A 15324-nucleotide genomic window follows, 5' to 3' on the forward strand; every position below is an offset into this window, starting at 1 on the left:
TAGCCCATGGAAGTGGTATCCATTACTTTACACAACAGACACTGCTGCTATTACCTTTCTGACACTAAAAAGCATGCCAAGTGCTATAGGAACGCTAGGCATTATGATGAGAATTTTATTCATATGTATATTTATTCAAACTTGTCTTACTAGCTTATCATTCCACTGGAAGAAAATTGCTTCTTTAATATAAATTAAATATTCAGATTATGGACTTGCTCAATAACTTACTTTCCTATAATTTCTTTGTTCCATTTATCTTACGAAATGGCATTTCCTTCGGCCCACATGATATTTACAAAAAGAAAGATTAGTATAGTCATTTTAGGATATTATTTTAAAGCAAAATGCACATTATAAAAAGGGCAGAATTATTCTTAACTCACGAAACTGTGAGAGGCCTCCAGAGATCACTTCATTCTCTCATCGTGGTACTATCACAAGGCATTAATTTCTGTGGTTAATACTGCCTTGCCGAGGATAACAAAGGATAGAATCTGACCAAGGCTACAAAATCCCCACCCCAAGAGCAAAACATTCTACTAATTCCACACTTAAACTTGCAGACTAACACATAGAATGTGTTGAATGGGTTATTTTTACTACTTGGCGTACCTATTACAAAGGTTGATAAAATAACCAATGGCATTTAAGTAAAGTTCCTGGGGCTCTATATTAACATAAATCAGAGAACAACTGATCAATATCCTCTGAATCATATTACTTCACATATTTAAAGATTGTTAAGAAGTGAATTGTCAGACTCCTTACATCTAATTATGTCTACTTTGTCAACCCTTTTCTTACCATTGCCATTTCATGTAATTCAATCGTTTTATTGCTTTCCTCAAGTTCCTTTCCCAAATTCATCAAATTTATGCAAAAGTAAAGGTGTTGGAAGCTCCTTGTTTAATATATAAATTAATAATTTAAAAAATTTATTTTTAGCCCTAAAATTGGTGTTGATTGATATAAAAACTCCTTTAGAGTAACTAAAAAAAAAAAAATCCTACTCCACCATCTCGGGTGTCTTTTTCTTTTACGTGTATCAGTACTTTTTTCTTTTTCCCTGACCACCGACACATAGTACTGTCAAGAGAATCATCGCCAGTGCATCTCATGCTTGTTTTCAGATGTCTACTTTCTGTAAGTTCTCACTGATCCAAAGATAAATGCTTTAATTCCTGCTTCCAGGTGGCATCAATAAATATTTTATAACTTAGTTTAACATGGAAGGGAGGCTCCTTGTTTTATTTTTTTTTAACAAAAAATATGATAAGGGCCTTTAACCTTTATTTTTAATTTTGGCAAAATTTTTTGAAAGAGTTCACAGTGCCTTGAAATTTTACTTAGTGTTATAAAATACTAGAGGCCCAGAGCATGAAAATTCATGCTTTGGAAGGGGGTCCCTCAGCCCGGCCTGCCCCCCTCACAGTCCGGAAACGACCCGGCGATCAGGGGAAGGCGACACCCCCATCACACCTCTGCTGCTGCCACTGCCGGCAGCACAAGCCCCAGCCGGCCCTGGTTACCTGAGTCTCGGGCTGCTGCCATCCGAGGCTTGCCTGCACCTTGGCCGGCCCTGGGCGGTTGGGGGGGCTGGGGGGTCTCCGGAAGCAGGCACACAGAGCGGCCGGGCCCACCTGGGGGTAGGCCTGGCCTTGCCATGCACCTGCCACCCTAGCGGGGCTGAGAGGACTGGGCGCCACCATCTTTGAGGGCATGGCAGTCAATTAGCATATTCCCTCCTTATTAGATAGGATACTTATTTCAAGGAGGCTCAATATTTTGAAAATTATTTGAAGTCTGACATTCTCTTTTGCAAAGTGCTGAATATTATTATTCTCATTTGGTATAATAAATTGGAAACATTAAATATATGAAGTTTTAACAGGAAGAAAAAAATCATGGTTGTGAGTAATTGGTATGCACTAACCAAGTGCAGAAACCATATATTTGCTTAAGTTTGACACTTGAGGAAGCAAAAGTTCATAATCATTATATTTTTCTTTAAGATGAGTAATATAAACTCTTGTGGTAACCATAATAATATAGAGGCATGATACTGGAGGTCTTGAATAAGCAGGAAGAAATGAAGCATAAAAAGACCAACCATGTTCTAGAGTTTATCCAAATCAATCAGTTCTAGAATGATGCAATGCTATAGTTTGTTGTAGTTGTTCATGATAAAAAATAACGCAATTCATTCATAAAGATAATTGTCACCTATAATCATGCCTTGTCCCGATAAAACCTTTTTTAAACAGTGAAATATGCAGAATCATACCCAATGTGTGTGGCTTCTGTCCTTCCTTCACCAGTGAATACACATCTTGCTGCTAATATGTCACCGAAACTAACATCTACTGGGTGCTCCACAGGGTAGAAAGCCTGCCAAGAATCAAACATGAAGATTCATTAAAATTACCAACAAAGTCCAGAAACACTTGCTTTAATAACATGAGACCTAGAGCACCCTGGGTAGAAAGTATGAAGAGACACACCTCCACCCCTCCCCCACTCCCACCACCAGCACCACCATGCTTAGAAATATTAAGAGAACTGATAAGAAAACCACCACCAAGTTCAAAGTTGTATAAAACTAAGTTATACACAGTAAAGGTAGATTTAGAGATGTTTAGCATCTAGAGAAATTCACAAGGGTCCTATGAGAGCTTTTAAAATTGCAATCTGCTGCTTACTATTTTTTTTTTAATTAAACTAGATTCTACACACCTGTGGCAGTTGGGGGCTCTGGCGTCCAACCAGTGCCCACTGTCCATTTCTTACTCTGTATCCACTTACTACCTTACCTGAAATGAACACAAATTATAATTATATAATACAATAAGGTATTAGAAAAATAAAATCATCATTTGCTTTCTTAACTCAAAATAAAATCTAGATATTTTCAGAACCTCAAATGCAAGGTGTTTTAATGAAAACAAAATGATGAAAAATCATACAGAATTTCAAAATATTGAGCAAAATCGCTTTCTCTGAAACAGATTTAATGTCAATTTGCATTTTATATTTTTAGCATTAGCAAGCACAATGGTAAATATTTGTAATTTAACAGGTAGTTTAATGTTCTTACCTAAATGATGAGTGTGAACTCTATAGGCAAAGACATGCATTGGATAATTATTATAATGACATGAAATGTCAGAATTCACCACTGTTAGAAATAAAAACAAAGAAAAAAAATCACCATTCAATACTAAAAGTATGTACAAGATATTCACAAGCTGCTAGGCATGGGGTTTTTCTTATGAAGTAAACAGGCTCGCATATACAGCAGACACTAAGCACTCATTATGTAACAGCCACTTCACTAAGATAAGTTAAAATCCCTTTGTCTTCACATTTTATAACATTCATAAACAAAATGACTAGGGCCAAATCAAAATATCCTATCAGTGAAAATAATGGCTTAATTTGTTACCTTTATCATAAAATTTACACAGTTGAAAGGCTTAAACATTGTTTTTAAAATTCATTTTATTTTATTATTATTATTATTTTTTAATCCTCGCCTGAGGATGTTTATTGATTTATATAGAGAGGAAGGGAAAAAGAGAAAGAAAGAGAGAGAGAGACATCAGGTGAAAGAGAAACATTGATCAGTTGTCTCCCATATAAGCCCCGACCAAGAATAGAACCCACAACCTAGGTATGTGTCCTGACTGGGAATCGAATGTGGAACCTTTTGGTGTACACAATAATTCAACCAACTGATCCACCGGCCAGGGCTGTTTTATTTTTAAAACAGAAGGAATTTTGAAAATTTGATTGCAAACACCTAAGACATCTAGATTCACAGTTCCTAATGAGAAGGGACTATTCTATATACTTTTCCTTCCTTAGAGTCTAACGCATAGTAACTATTCAATAAATGCCTTTAAATTAAGCCAGTGAACAGTTACAATGGGACCGTATTTGTCATTAACTTTTAAAGATTCCCAGTAAATCAAATGAAAAATATTTAATTCGGCACTTACACCAGAAGATCAGACACAATGATAAATAATATTTTACTTATTCCAGTAATTTTTTTGTAAATTTAGGAGAATCAGCTATTATCCCCATTTACAGATGGGAAAATAAACCCAATATATCTAAGTTCAATGAACTTGGATAGGGTTTTCTTAGGAGCAGCTTTTAACTTTAACTTTCCTGATATCAGTAGAGTCACTTGGCATGAATTAATTAAATAATAAATAAAGCACTTTTCAAAGCAAAAAAAAAGCTTGCTAGTTTCTTGAGTTTTGAACCTAATATTCTTTCAGTAGTTTATTATGCAGTATTTTATGAAATTAATGTTTGGCATCTAAAAAATAGGTGACTGATTTCTAAAATACTAGTACTCAAGATTTATTCTTTAATTTATATAACCCACTACCTACCCAGGGCCTCAATGCTGAACATCTCAATAAAATAATAGAAAATAATAAACTACTGTGTTAAAAATAATGTAAAAATCTATTTTCAATCCAAGGATAATAAAGAATTGATTTATTTTTCAGGGACTTAAAAATATTGGTCATTTCAAAAGCTTATAAAAACTATACACTAAATCCACTCCTATAGATTAGGTAATAAGGTAATAGTAAATTCTAAAAGGCCATTACTCACCTTTCTCTCCTGCTGGTATAACAGTGTCAACAGACATCATAAGGTACATGCCAGCAATTAAGGGCTGTCTGCAGAAAACAGTAATATTTATTTCATCTATTTGAAAAGTCAAAACTATTGCCTTGGAAAAATAATGTACACTGCAATATATTGGTCTATAGAATATCATTCATGTGAAAATTAAAACAAGATAATATTTTAAAAAGGTAGAATTTTTCTGAAAAATAACGTATTTTCTTGGGCAAATAGCTTAGTACACATATCTATGGCATGGTGAATGTGGAGGGCAGCATTTAAATGGCTCCTGTGATGGCTGATTGTGTCAACGTGGCTAGGTTTAGTGACCAGTTGTTTGGTCAAATACTAGTTTGGATGTTGCTGTGAAGGTACTTTTAGATATGTTAATATTTAAATCATTGACTATGAGTAAAGCAGATTACTGTCCACAATGTGGGTAGGTCTCTTAAGAGAAGAGATTGAGGTCCCATGAAAAGAAGGATTTCTACCTCCTCCAGACTGCCTTTGAACCCAAGGTGGCAAAACTGACTCTTGCCAGAATTTCCAGCCTGCCAGACAGCCTTTCAGATTTCAGACTTGCCAGTTCCCAAAATTGTGTGAACTAAGTTCCTTAAAGTAAATCAATCTCAATCTCTCTCATGTATATGTAAAGAACTTAGAAGCATATATGCATAACCCATGGACACAGATAACAGTGTGGTGAAGGCCTGGGGGTGGGTGGGTATGGGGGTCAATGGGGAAAAAGGGCGACATTTGTAATACTTTTAACAATAAAGATACATTAAAAAACACACCATTCTTTTGGTTCATTTTCTCTGGAAAACACTGACTAATATACCTCCCAATGATTCCTAGCTTTCATATTCATGCCCTTGTCTAATCCTCTTCCCTTGAGTTTAGGTTGACCTAGTAACTGAACCCAGTAATTTGTTATTTCTAACAAACAGAATATGGCAAAAGTGATTTCTGTCTTTTGTTTTCCACAGGAGTCAGACTATGAAGATTTGTGGCCAACTATTTTCTTTACCTATCAGACATTTGTTATTTAGTAACTTATGAGATTAGGCTATAAAAAACACTCTGCCTGCCACCTTGCTTTCTCCCTTGCTGGCTGTGATGGAAGCCAGCTGCCACGTTGTGAGTTGCCCTGTTTAGAGTCAATATCGCAAGGAAATGAGGAAGTCCTCTAGCCAACAGTCAGAGAAGAACTGAATCCTGTAACAGCCAAATGAGTGATTTTGGAAGTGGCTCCTCCCGGGCCAGCCCCCAGATGAGTGATATACCAATCAAGAGTGAGACCACCAGCCACAATTAAGATGTGCCCAGATTCCTGACCCACAGGAAACAATAAGTAATTGTTGGTTCAAGACACTAAATTGAGGGTAATTTGTTAGACAACAGATAACTAACAGTGGATTTCCCCCTTTCATGTTCTCAAAGATCTCAAAAGCTGTCACTCAGCTAAGATAACTGGAAGTACTTACGGCAGGCGTGTGAGATGTAAGGACACACCAGAACAGTCCTTGTGATTATCTGAAACACACATAAAAAATATACATCTTAAATATGAAAACATGCAAAACAAATTTCAAAATAAAACATTTTAAAAGATTATAACTCAATACTAACAAAAACTATGTTTCATTTGTATGGTGCTTTACAATTTGCAGAGTATTTTCATATTAATGAATTCATTCAAACTATCATTTCAAGCACACTGTGATTTTTTCTTGGCTTATCAAACTGACCAGTTATCTGCTCGCCTGCAGACATACTAGATACTAGTAAGCTCACAGAAGGAAGCTGCTGCTACTCTCTGTGTTGTTGAAATATCCAGAAAAGTTGTTCTATGGGGCTCTAATCAGCTACTTTTTCTTCTTTAAAAAATAGAAACCACATAGAATCTCCTTGTTAGGTTTCTAAGACTTGATCAGCCCCATATTCTAAACAGAAACCTACTCATTCTTATTACATCCTAACTTCAGTGGAAAGCTCCAAGTATCTCTTTATCTTTGCCAAGGACATTTCAGAAACCTCTTACAAATCCTCCCTCTTCTATCTTCCACTGCCTTCCCCAAGTAGAAATTAGGTAAAAATTTAAGTCATTCATCCAAGTCCTTATCTGTGATGAACTTGCTGATGTCTCACCAGAGACCATGAACAGTAACTCATACTTATTCATTCTCTTTCTGTCCATGCTAAATTCCTTCTCCTTTGCATTTCATTCTAAGAAATTATAAAACTTTATATCTCAATGTTGAGAGTTGATTTTAATAGAAATAACTATTGTATTGTGTACATGTGTAAAATTGACAGATTTATGCTAGAAATGAAGTGAAGTGTGCTAATAAATAACACCAGATGGAGTAGTTTCTTTAAGGTAATTTTTTTTTAGCTGTAATTCTCATGCGAAAAACAAAGGTAGCTTCATAAAGAAATATATAACAGTTAACCAGACATGCATTTTGATTTATCATAGACAAAGTTTAGAAAGTATAACAAACCATATTTAATACTTTGCTAATAAAATACAAAGGAAATTTCTCTGTACAGCAGATTATTAAGCTTGATCTTAATAAAGATGGTTCAGAAATAAACTTATGACAAACATTTTATATCTAACACCCTGTTTTTTGTTGTTGTCTTTAACATTTTACAAAGGAATATCTATCCAAGCTAAACCAATTTCAGTAGGGTGCTATTTTCGAAATAATTTCAGTGGTGAATTTTAAAGAGATGGGAAAAATAATAGTAGCAATAAAAATAACAACCACTGTTTTATCTCATTTTTGCCTATGTTTTTAAATATAGAAAGAATAAATGAGTACTGTTTTTTAATTTATTAAAAGAAACATTTTATTTTTGAGAACAGATTTCCTAAATGTACTGCATGAGGTTTAGTAAATTTGCCGAGTTTGTGCTACTTTCAAAATGACTTCACCCAGAATTATTTAAGTATCTCCACTGATCAAATGAGAATGGTGGAAAATATACCATTCATTCATATTAAATGAATTCTAAACTCTAGAGCCTCACCTAATTAGCTTAGTAGACTTCAGGGGAAACATTTCTCATGTGTAAAAAAACATCATATCTATCTTAAAAGGTTACTTTGAGAGATGGCAGTCATCCATTCAAATAATACTTATTGAGCAATCATGATATTCAAGCACTGTCTTATACACCGTGGATACAGTGAAAATCAATATATTCAAGTTTCCTGCCCTCATGGTATTATCCTCTAACAGGAGTGAAGAAAGGGGGAAATGGAGTAGGAATAGGAAAAAAACAAAACTCAAATATATAAACCAGATAATGTCACACAGTCAACTCAACAAGCTAAGAGATAGTGGGGTAGCCGTTTTATCTACTGTGGTCCAAGAAGGATGGAGTGGCCATGAGGCTGGCAATTATCCAGCATCACAGAGCATGTTAAAAGTCTGTTTTATTCTCTGTCTGTAAAGAAGCCATTGGAAGATTTTAAGCAGTGGAGTGACGAACCCTGTAAGGTGTTCACCTAGCACAGTACCTGGCACTTGCTAATTCGTGGATGTTGGGTTTGTAATTTTTTATTTTAATTAACAATACCAGGAGAGAGTCTGTTCCTCATCCAATGTTCATCCAAGCAGAAGGGTAAAAGTGCAAGGAGAATTGTCACTTGGTTTTACATTACATCTTTGCATTGAATGAATCAAGTGAATCACATTTTGATAACCAACTTGGCTGATATTGTGTACCATGACTTAAAAAAATTAAATGGAAAAAATTAATAAGTAAATTAACATATTTCAAGAACTGTTAAAGAAGTTTATCATTGAAGTTGAAACATGTCTCCAAATTAAGAGCAGCAGGAATGTTACTATTGCCAGTAGCAGTGCATCTTCCTGGTAGATAATGTTTTTATTAAAATTGTCTAAATTGAGAGCTTTTTACTCAAAAAAAGAACAGCTACTGCTATATAATCGTTGTCTACTTGCTTCCTTTTTTAAAGGTGAGCTAGTCTCACCACTCACTTCACTGCAAAGACATGTTTTCTTTGATCCTACGTGTTTATCAATGACATGACATATCCTATAAGAAAGTCAAGTATAACACACAACAATAACAAAATGGCTAAAAACTCAAGTAATACTATGATGTAATCAACAATTTTTTGAGAAAAATATACTGGACATCTGACTTACATATTTTATAACATAATGACTTTAGGAAAAACTGGATTTTAGAGGCTCTAAGTTTTGTCCAATAAAATGTAAATCTTATATGGATAGAGAGATGGTGAATATAAAGACCCAAAGGGAAAATTTTGCCTTTTTACAAAAAACAAAACAAAAAACAACCCAGAAAACAAAATACAGAGAAGGAAAATTAGTGAAGAGATATACTTTTAAAACCACACTAGAGTTTCTAAGTCATGGCTGAAGGAATTTACAGCAAATTTATCTGGCCAGTTTGATGGTGTGTGTGTGGATGAATAAAACTCTGCTGTGTGTGTGGGTGCATGTGTGTATAAGCATGTATTTATTGTGGTTTAAATTATGGATAACACTTTAGATTATCATTATTATTTAACCATGGGGTGAGAGAATTACAATTCTAACTGTGTGACTTGAAGAAATTCTGTTATTTGGTAATGGATATATGCACATTTAAATGATATTTTAGTTGAACAAAATTCTAGATGTTATCTCAAAGTAAACATATTTGCATATGTTTTTTACATTAGAGTCAACTGCTATTCATATAGTTATTATTTAAAAATCAATTTTATTATTGCAAATGATTGTGATCTTTTCTAGTACAACTTTCTACAGTTTGACCAAAAGGGCCCGTATGCTTCCCACAGTGGGAAGTCTCAGTGGGAGCAACTTAAACTCCCTCAAACAAGGTGGTCTGGGATCAGGAGGGCTCCTGGATACATAGCTAGCTATTCCTATAGCAAGTGCAGCTTGGGAGGGAGGCATATTTCAGCCTCGTGTTTGGTGTGAAGATTCTGACCTTCTAACTCCAATGTGATCCTTGCACAGTGATACATTACTATTTCCATAACCTCTACACTGATCTTACTTCTGGTGAATTCAGAAACTTCAGCAAGTTTTGCATATTTTACCAATTATTTCTATTGCGCTCTGACTTTGTCTGCCCTTCTATTGTAACACAGTGCTTTAGCCACGAGATATGAAGCCTTGTAAGAATTTATTCATATCCATTCACGAGGCTATATATGAAATCTGTCTGACATGCACCATCATAAAAAATGATTGACTAACAATGTCTATTATAACTAAATACATCAGTGCTTCTGCTAATATTTTATCACATAAGATGAAAAAAAATTAGAACTGAGATAGTTTAGAAATATACAGAGAATTAACTCAGAATATCAACATCATATGCTGGCTGGAAAGGGTAGTTGGAAGGACTGATTCTGTGACTAAAATGAAGAGAAAAGAGAAGAGATAGATGAAAAAGTTAATGCAGGGCAGAAGACCACAGAAACAATTTCCATAGCTTACAAAAAGATGGGAAATGGTCTGAAGTTATAGGATTAAATTTCTCTGAATGAAATATAGGCTAGGAAGTAGAGTACTCCCTTAATTTGTATTTCAATATAAATATTGTACAATATGTAAGAATTATTGCATGGAAAATTTAGAATCTGTGTATTTTAATCACACACAATTACTGGACCACCGTGCCTTGTAAGATCATCTTCAGATTTCAAATAGGTCCTTATTGAGTTACTTTATCTAAAATGGATAGAATCTAGAAGGCTATCTATTTGATAATTAATAGATTTGTACTCATAATCAATATTGATACCACTAAGAAATGTCAGTCTATAAATGAAATAATCTATGTAAAGAATACAGCACTCCATTTGGAGCACAGAAAAAAAATCCAATAAATTTTAGTTATTAACACCATTATTCTTTTTATTGGTAGATTCCAAAAAAATTTTCAACACATGGATAATTTACTTTAAAATTATATTTCAGTTATAGGTCTGGAATTTCTCCAACTAATAGCATAGGAATAGAAGAAAGGGGAGAGCAACCTGGGAATTCTAAATGAGTAAAGAGATGGTTAAAAAAAGAAATTAGAATTGAAATGGTATATTAAATAAATTGCAAAAAATAGTTATTCTCAAAATGGGAACAGAAATGCTGATTCAGAAGAGTCTGAACTAGGTCGAAACAGAATAGAGTCACCAGTGAGATAAAGACATTTTTAGTAAGAGACCGTTATGCTAAATGAAATAAGCCCATCAGAGAAAGACAAGTACCATATGATTTCACTCATATGTGGAATCTAGTGAACAAAATGATCTAACAAGCAAAATAAAGACAGACTCATAGATAGAGAGCAGGCTGACAGCTGTTAGAGGGGGCTGGAGGCCTGGGTGGGGTGGGGTTGAGGGATTGAACCAAAAAAAAGAAAAAAAGAAAACCTCATGAACAAAGACAACAGTGTGATGATTGCTGGGGGGAGGAGGAATGGGGAGAGGTAGAAGAGAGTATTGGGGGGATAAATGGTGACATATAGAGACTTGACTTGGGGTGATGAATACACAATACAGTCTACAGATGATGTGTTGTGGAATTGTGCACCTAATCCTGTATAATTTAGTTAACCAGTGTTATTACAATAAACTGATTTAAAAGGGGGAAAAAAAGAAATAAACACTATGGTCTGGCTAAATTGAAATTCTTGGATTAGGAACAATAGAACTGTGAAGAAGTTGATAATGCATTGTTTCGAGATCCTTCCCTTGACCAGATACAAGATAGTCTGCTGCTTTCTGAGTTCTGGGCTAGAAGTCAGTTCAACAGGACTCTGTTTGCAGGAAAGAGAGCGAGGCCATTTTTATATTGATGGCGAAGTTGTATTTATTCACTTATCCTACACAACTGTCATCATGCAAAAATCGTGACAGCTCTTCTTCCCAGGCAGCTTCATTTATCTTATTTTAGTTTTCTTATTCCAACATAAAATCATTCTCCCCTTCATTGGACTGGGTGACAGGCTCACTCTCTCTCCAAGGTACACTAGTGAATACTTGACTTTTAGCTATTAATGTTCTGTACTTACAAAGGATTGAACCCAAGACATCCCTGTTAAAGAATATTTCAGATTGCTGTTCTCCTTCAGTAAAACATAATTTCAGCCTACTGGATTTCAAGATATGGAGATAGAAATTTCATTCACTAGCTAGGTATCAGATGACATTAGAAGGTATGTTTCATTATATTCCATTATAATGACATATGCATGTATTAGTAGCTTTTACAATGGTAAGGATACTAACAGTGTAAAACTTAAAAGAATCATTTTTTAAAAGAAATGTAAAATAAAGTCTGGTAATGCCTTAGAACATATCACAGCATAGGATAATATCTCTGTACTGGTAGTTGAGTGGTAAGACTCTAAGAAGCAGTCTGATAATGAAAGAAACAAGTATTTCCAGACACTGGATGACACTTGAAAATAGCATTCAATCAGAATCTAATCTCCAGAAAGATGAACACTGGATGACCACTCTCACAAGGGGCTCAGCTTGCTCTTTTTTTTTTTTTTTGAGAAATTGCTCTCCTCTGTTTAGACAGAGATGAGTACACAAAGCAACGTATTTATCAAACATACAGACTCACAGAATTTCAAAATTGAAAGCGATCCTGGCTATAATGGAGTTCAACTCTTATGTTTCCAAATAGGAAAAGAAAAGTGATTACAGAGATTGAGAGTGTGAGCCAAAGTAATTCAGCTAACTGGTGACACCCGGGGTAGCAAAACTAATTCTCCAATGTTAACATTTAGTCAACATTATTTATTTAAGAAGAAAAAAAGAGTTGCATTTATTAGAGACTTCCCAGGCATTTTATCTTTGAAATATCCTTAAGCTAAGATAAAGGAATTAAGCCAAATGGATTAGTAACCAGCGATACTCAAGACATCCATTTAAGCAGGAAGTTCATTTTTCTTAATGGAAGGTGGATGCATGGAATATGAGGTTATCCATTCCAAACGGTTTAGCCTGCTTTTGTAATAAGAGCGTACAGTTCCTGCTTGGATTGGTGGCTAAGTAGTACAGTAAGTATGTGGAATAATGCATGATAATAACCTATTACATCTCAGGTCCTTAGGAGTCTGTTCGTGTCTCCTAATCTTCCCCTCTAGAGATAGCCCTCTATACTTCATGAGCTCATCTTGTCCTGGTTGTTTCCTGCTTCAATAAAAGGACAGGCTAACTATCGATCCTGAGGGAACCAATGTAGTGTTATGAACTGTATCCCACTAATTGGAAAGAGAGTGGTAGAGTGGATTTCAATTCACTGCTCTCTCCTAGGAAGGTACAGGTAAAGGATAAAGTACATCCATTACCTACTATCCCAACCACAGTGTTGGATAATGAATCCCTTCCTTATGGAAGTCCAGAGAAAGCATGCCTGGAACCACTGCCAAGTCTTATGAAAAACAAAGAGGTAAACATCTCTGATAATAAAAACATAGTCCAGAAAATGTGTAAGCAAGTAGTTCTAAACGATATTATATCCTTCCACCTTCTCAGTGTCCTGAACGTAATTTAAAAGCTACCTTCCTGACTTTCTCCCTGTCTTGAACAAACAAAAATGAATCAAGTATATCATAGTAAACACCAATAATTTTGCAATAATATATGTACATAGATATTGTAATAACTGCGTGAATATTCAGCTGGCTTAGTATTTACCTATGGTTCTTTGTTCTAAATTCACAATAAGTGAATGGGATAGATGATGTTTTCCTAATATTAAATCATGGCTCCCAAGGTGACCAAGAATAGATTACTTGGGGATTCATTTCTAAAGTCTGGGAAAATTTCATATAGTCAAAATGACTTGGAAAACCCGTTAGGAGGGAGTAGGGTGAGGAGCCAACAAAGCCAGTTTCCTGAGCATTGGAACAGATTGCTGTCAGGTGTGCTGGCTGGGCCATGTTGTTAAGAACAAGTTATTTCTGTAGAATTGGACCGTGTTTCTATACAAAAAGTTTATCTCTGTACATCTGAAACCCTGCAGCAGCAGAGAGATGGGCACACGTATGAGAAGCAAATAGGGAACAGCTGATCCGGTTCTTTCTTGTGTTCACTCTGGGCACAGACACGTTACATGGAACCCTGGGTTTAAGGAAGCAAAGACGCAGCTCCTTTATTGCTTTCTGGTACCACCTGGATGTTAAGTTCAGGTCCTAAAGTCATTTGACTGTACTCAGTAAAAAGACGATCCTCTGTATGAACTAGAAAATACATATATTGAAGTCTTTCATTGGAGTTTCTTCAAAACAAAATCCAAGTCACCAAATTTTCTGAGGGAATGAATGGATCCCTGAAAGCATACTCTCAGAATATCAGGACTCCTCCGTTACAGATACCCTGATGTACAATAGTCTCCATTCAGAAAAGCACAAACACCTTACGCTGTCAGGACCAATGTGTATCTGCTTAGCAAGGGTAACTAAAGTAGGGGCACTGTTAATACACGACATAAACAGCACAGGTTTCCTGGAGGCTTTTGAAAGCTGACTTAGCAGACAAGCTTCAGTGCTAAATAAACCAGCACCATGAAAAAGAAGCTTCAAAAAAGAATTCCGTTTGAAGCTGTCACTGCAGTGAGCTAAGCCTCCTTTGATTTTGTATTCCCTGCGATGGGACTAGAAATTACTAGCTCCCATTTGTCCTGTGGCAAGGAAGGGAGAATGCATTTACCATCCTGCAAGAAGATGACTTTCACAATGATGGTCTCTGCTGTTTCCAAGAGAGATCAAATGGAAGGCAGGCAGGCTCGCCAACGTGCTTTTATGATCACTCTGTGTGGGGAGGATGTTACAGCACGACTAATGTCAGAGCACGTTCCGGTTTCCATATTTTATGAATGCAAAAAAAAAAAAAATCTACAGCAAAAGCTAAGGATGTACAGTTTTTTCCCCTCAGAATTATGAACCTGTTTCAGAATCATACTTCTAAGGAAGTAAAATTAAAAGACTAAACCACGGGTAAATACACTGTTTTTAAAAACATGGCACTGAGTTTTTAAATTATTGATGGGTTTTTGAACTTTTTTTGAACCACAATATATAGAAAAATGTTCAAATCAGAAGGTACAGCTACAGGAATTTTAAAAAACAAACACATCCTTGTAAGCAGCACCCAGATCAGGCATCAAAAGCCCTCCACTTGTGTCCCGAGGCATTAAATTTTAAATCTTTACGTTCAGGTACAGACAATATTTAACTTCTTCCTGAAGGAGTTGTCTTTTAGCTAAAACCAGGCACATTTAACCAGCTTGTCCACTAGCTTCATGAACTTTGGTTGGATAATTTTAAATATTATACTTAAATATTTTTAATTTCCCCTATCTCTCAGTGAAAAGTCCTATCGGCCACTTTTTACTTCTATATCTCTATTTTTAAAATATATTCATTTTAAATGATAATCTAAAGTTTCTTTTGCATTATTCCAATTATTGTCTATTCTTTCCACTGAGGGCAGACTGTACCTGTAAAAATGTAGGAATGAAAAGGAGTTTAGAGCTTTGATAAAATAAAGGTTTAAGTTTGAGATATAAAGCCTAAAAACATGTTTCTCACATAAAATCCTCAAATCCTCTATTATGAATTTTTGAATCATCTTAA

At 35.2% G+C, this 15324-nt stretch overlaps 1 protein-coding gene across 11 annotated transcripts in view; it reads right to left on the reverse strand.

Moving 5' to 3' along the window:
• PAM (peptidylglycine alpha-amidating monooxygenase) overlaps window positions 1-15324 on the reverse strand; it is a 265501-nt gene that overhangs the window by 62457 nt on the left and 187720 nt on the right. For all 11 annotated transcript variants that reach the window (XM_014466930.2, XM_023749648.1, XM_023749643.1 and 8 more), the window contains 5 exons: window positions 6138-6186; window positions 4636-4703; window positions 3098-3178; window positions 2737-2813; window positions 2288-2391 (listed from right to left, as the gene is read on the reverse strand). In XM_014466930.2, coding sequence (XP_014322416.1) covers window positions 2288-2391; window positions 2737-2813; window positions 3098-3178; window positions 4636-4703; window positions 6138-6186 — 379 coding nt within the window. The remainder of the gene's footprint in view (window positions 1-2287; window positions 2392-2736; window positions 2814-3097; window positions 3179-4635; window positions 4704-6137; window positions 6187-15324) is intronic.

Source organism: Myotis lucifugus, unplaced genomic scaffold (genome assembly GCF_000147115.1).
Source record: "Myotis lucifugus unplaced genomic scaffold, Myoluc2.0 scaffold_0, whole genome shotgun sequence".
Classification (NCBI taxonomy): Eukaryota; Metazoa; Chordata; class Mammalia; order Chiroptera; family Vespertilionidae; genus Myotis; species Myotis lucifugus.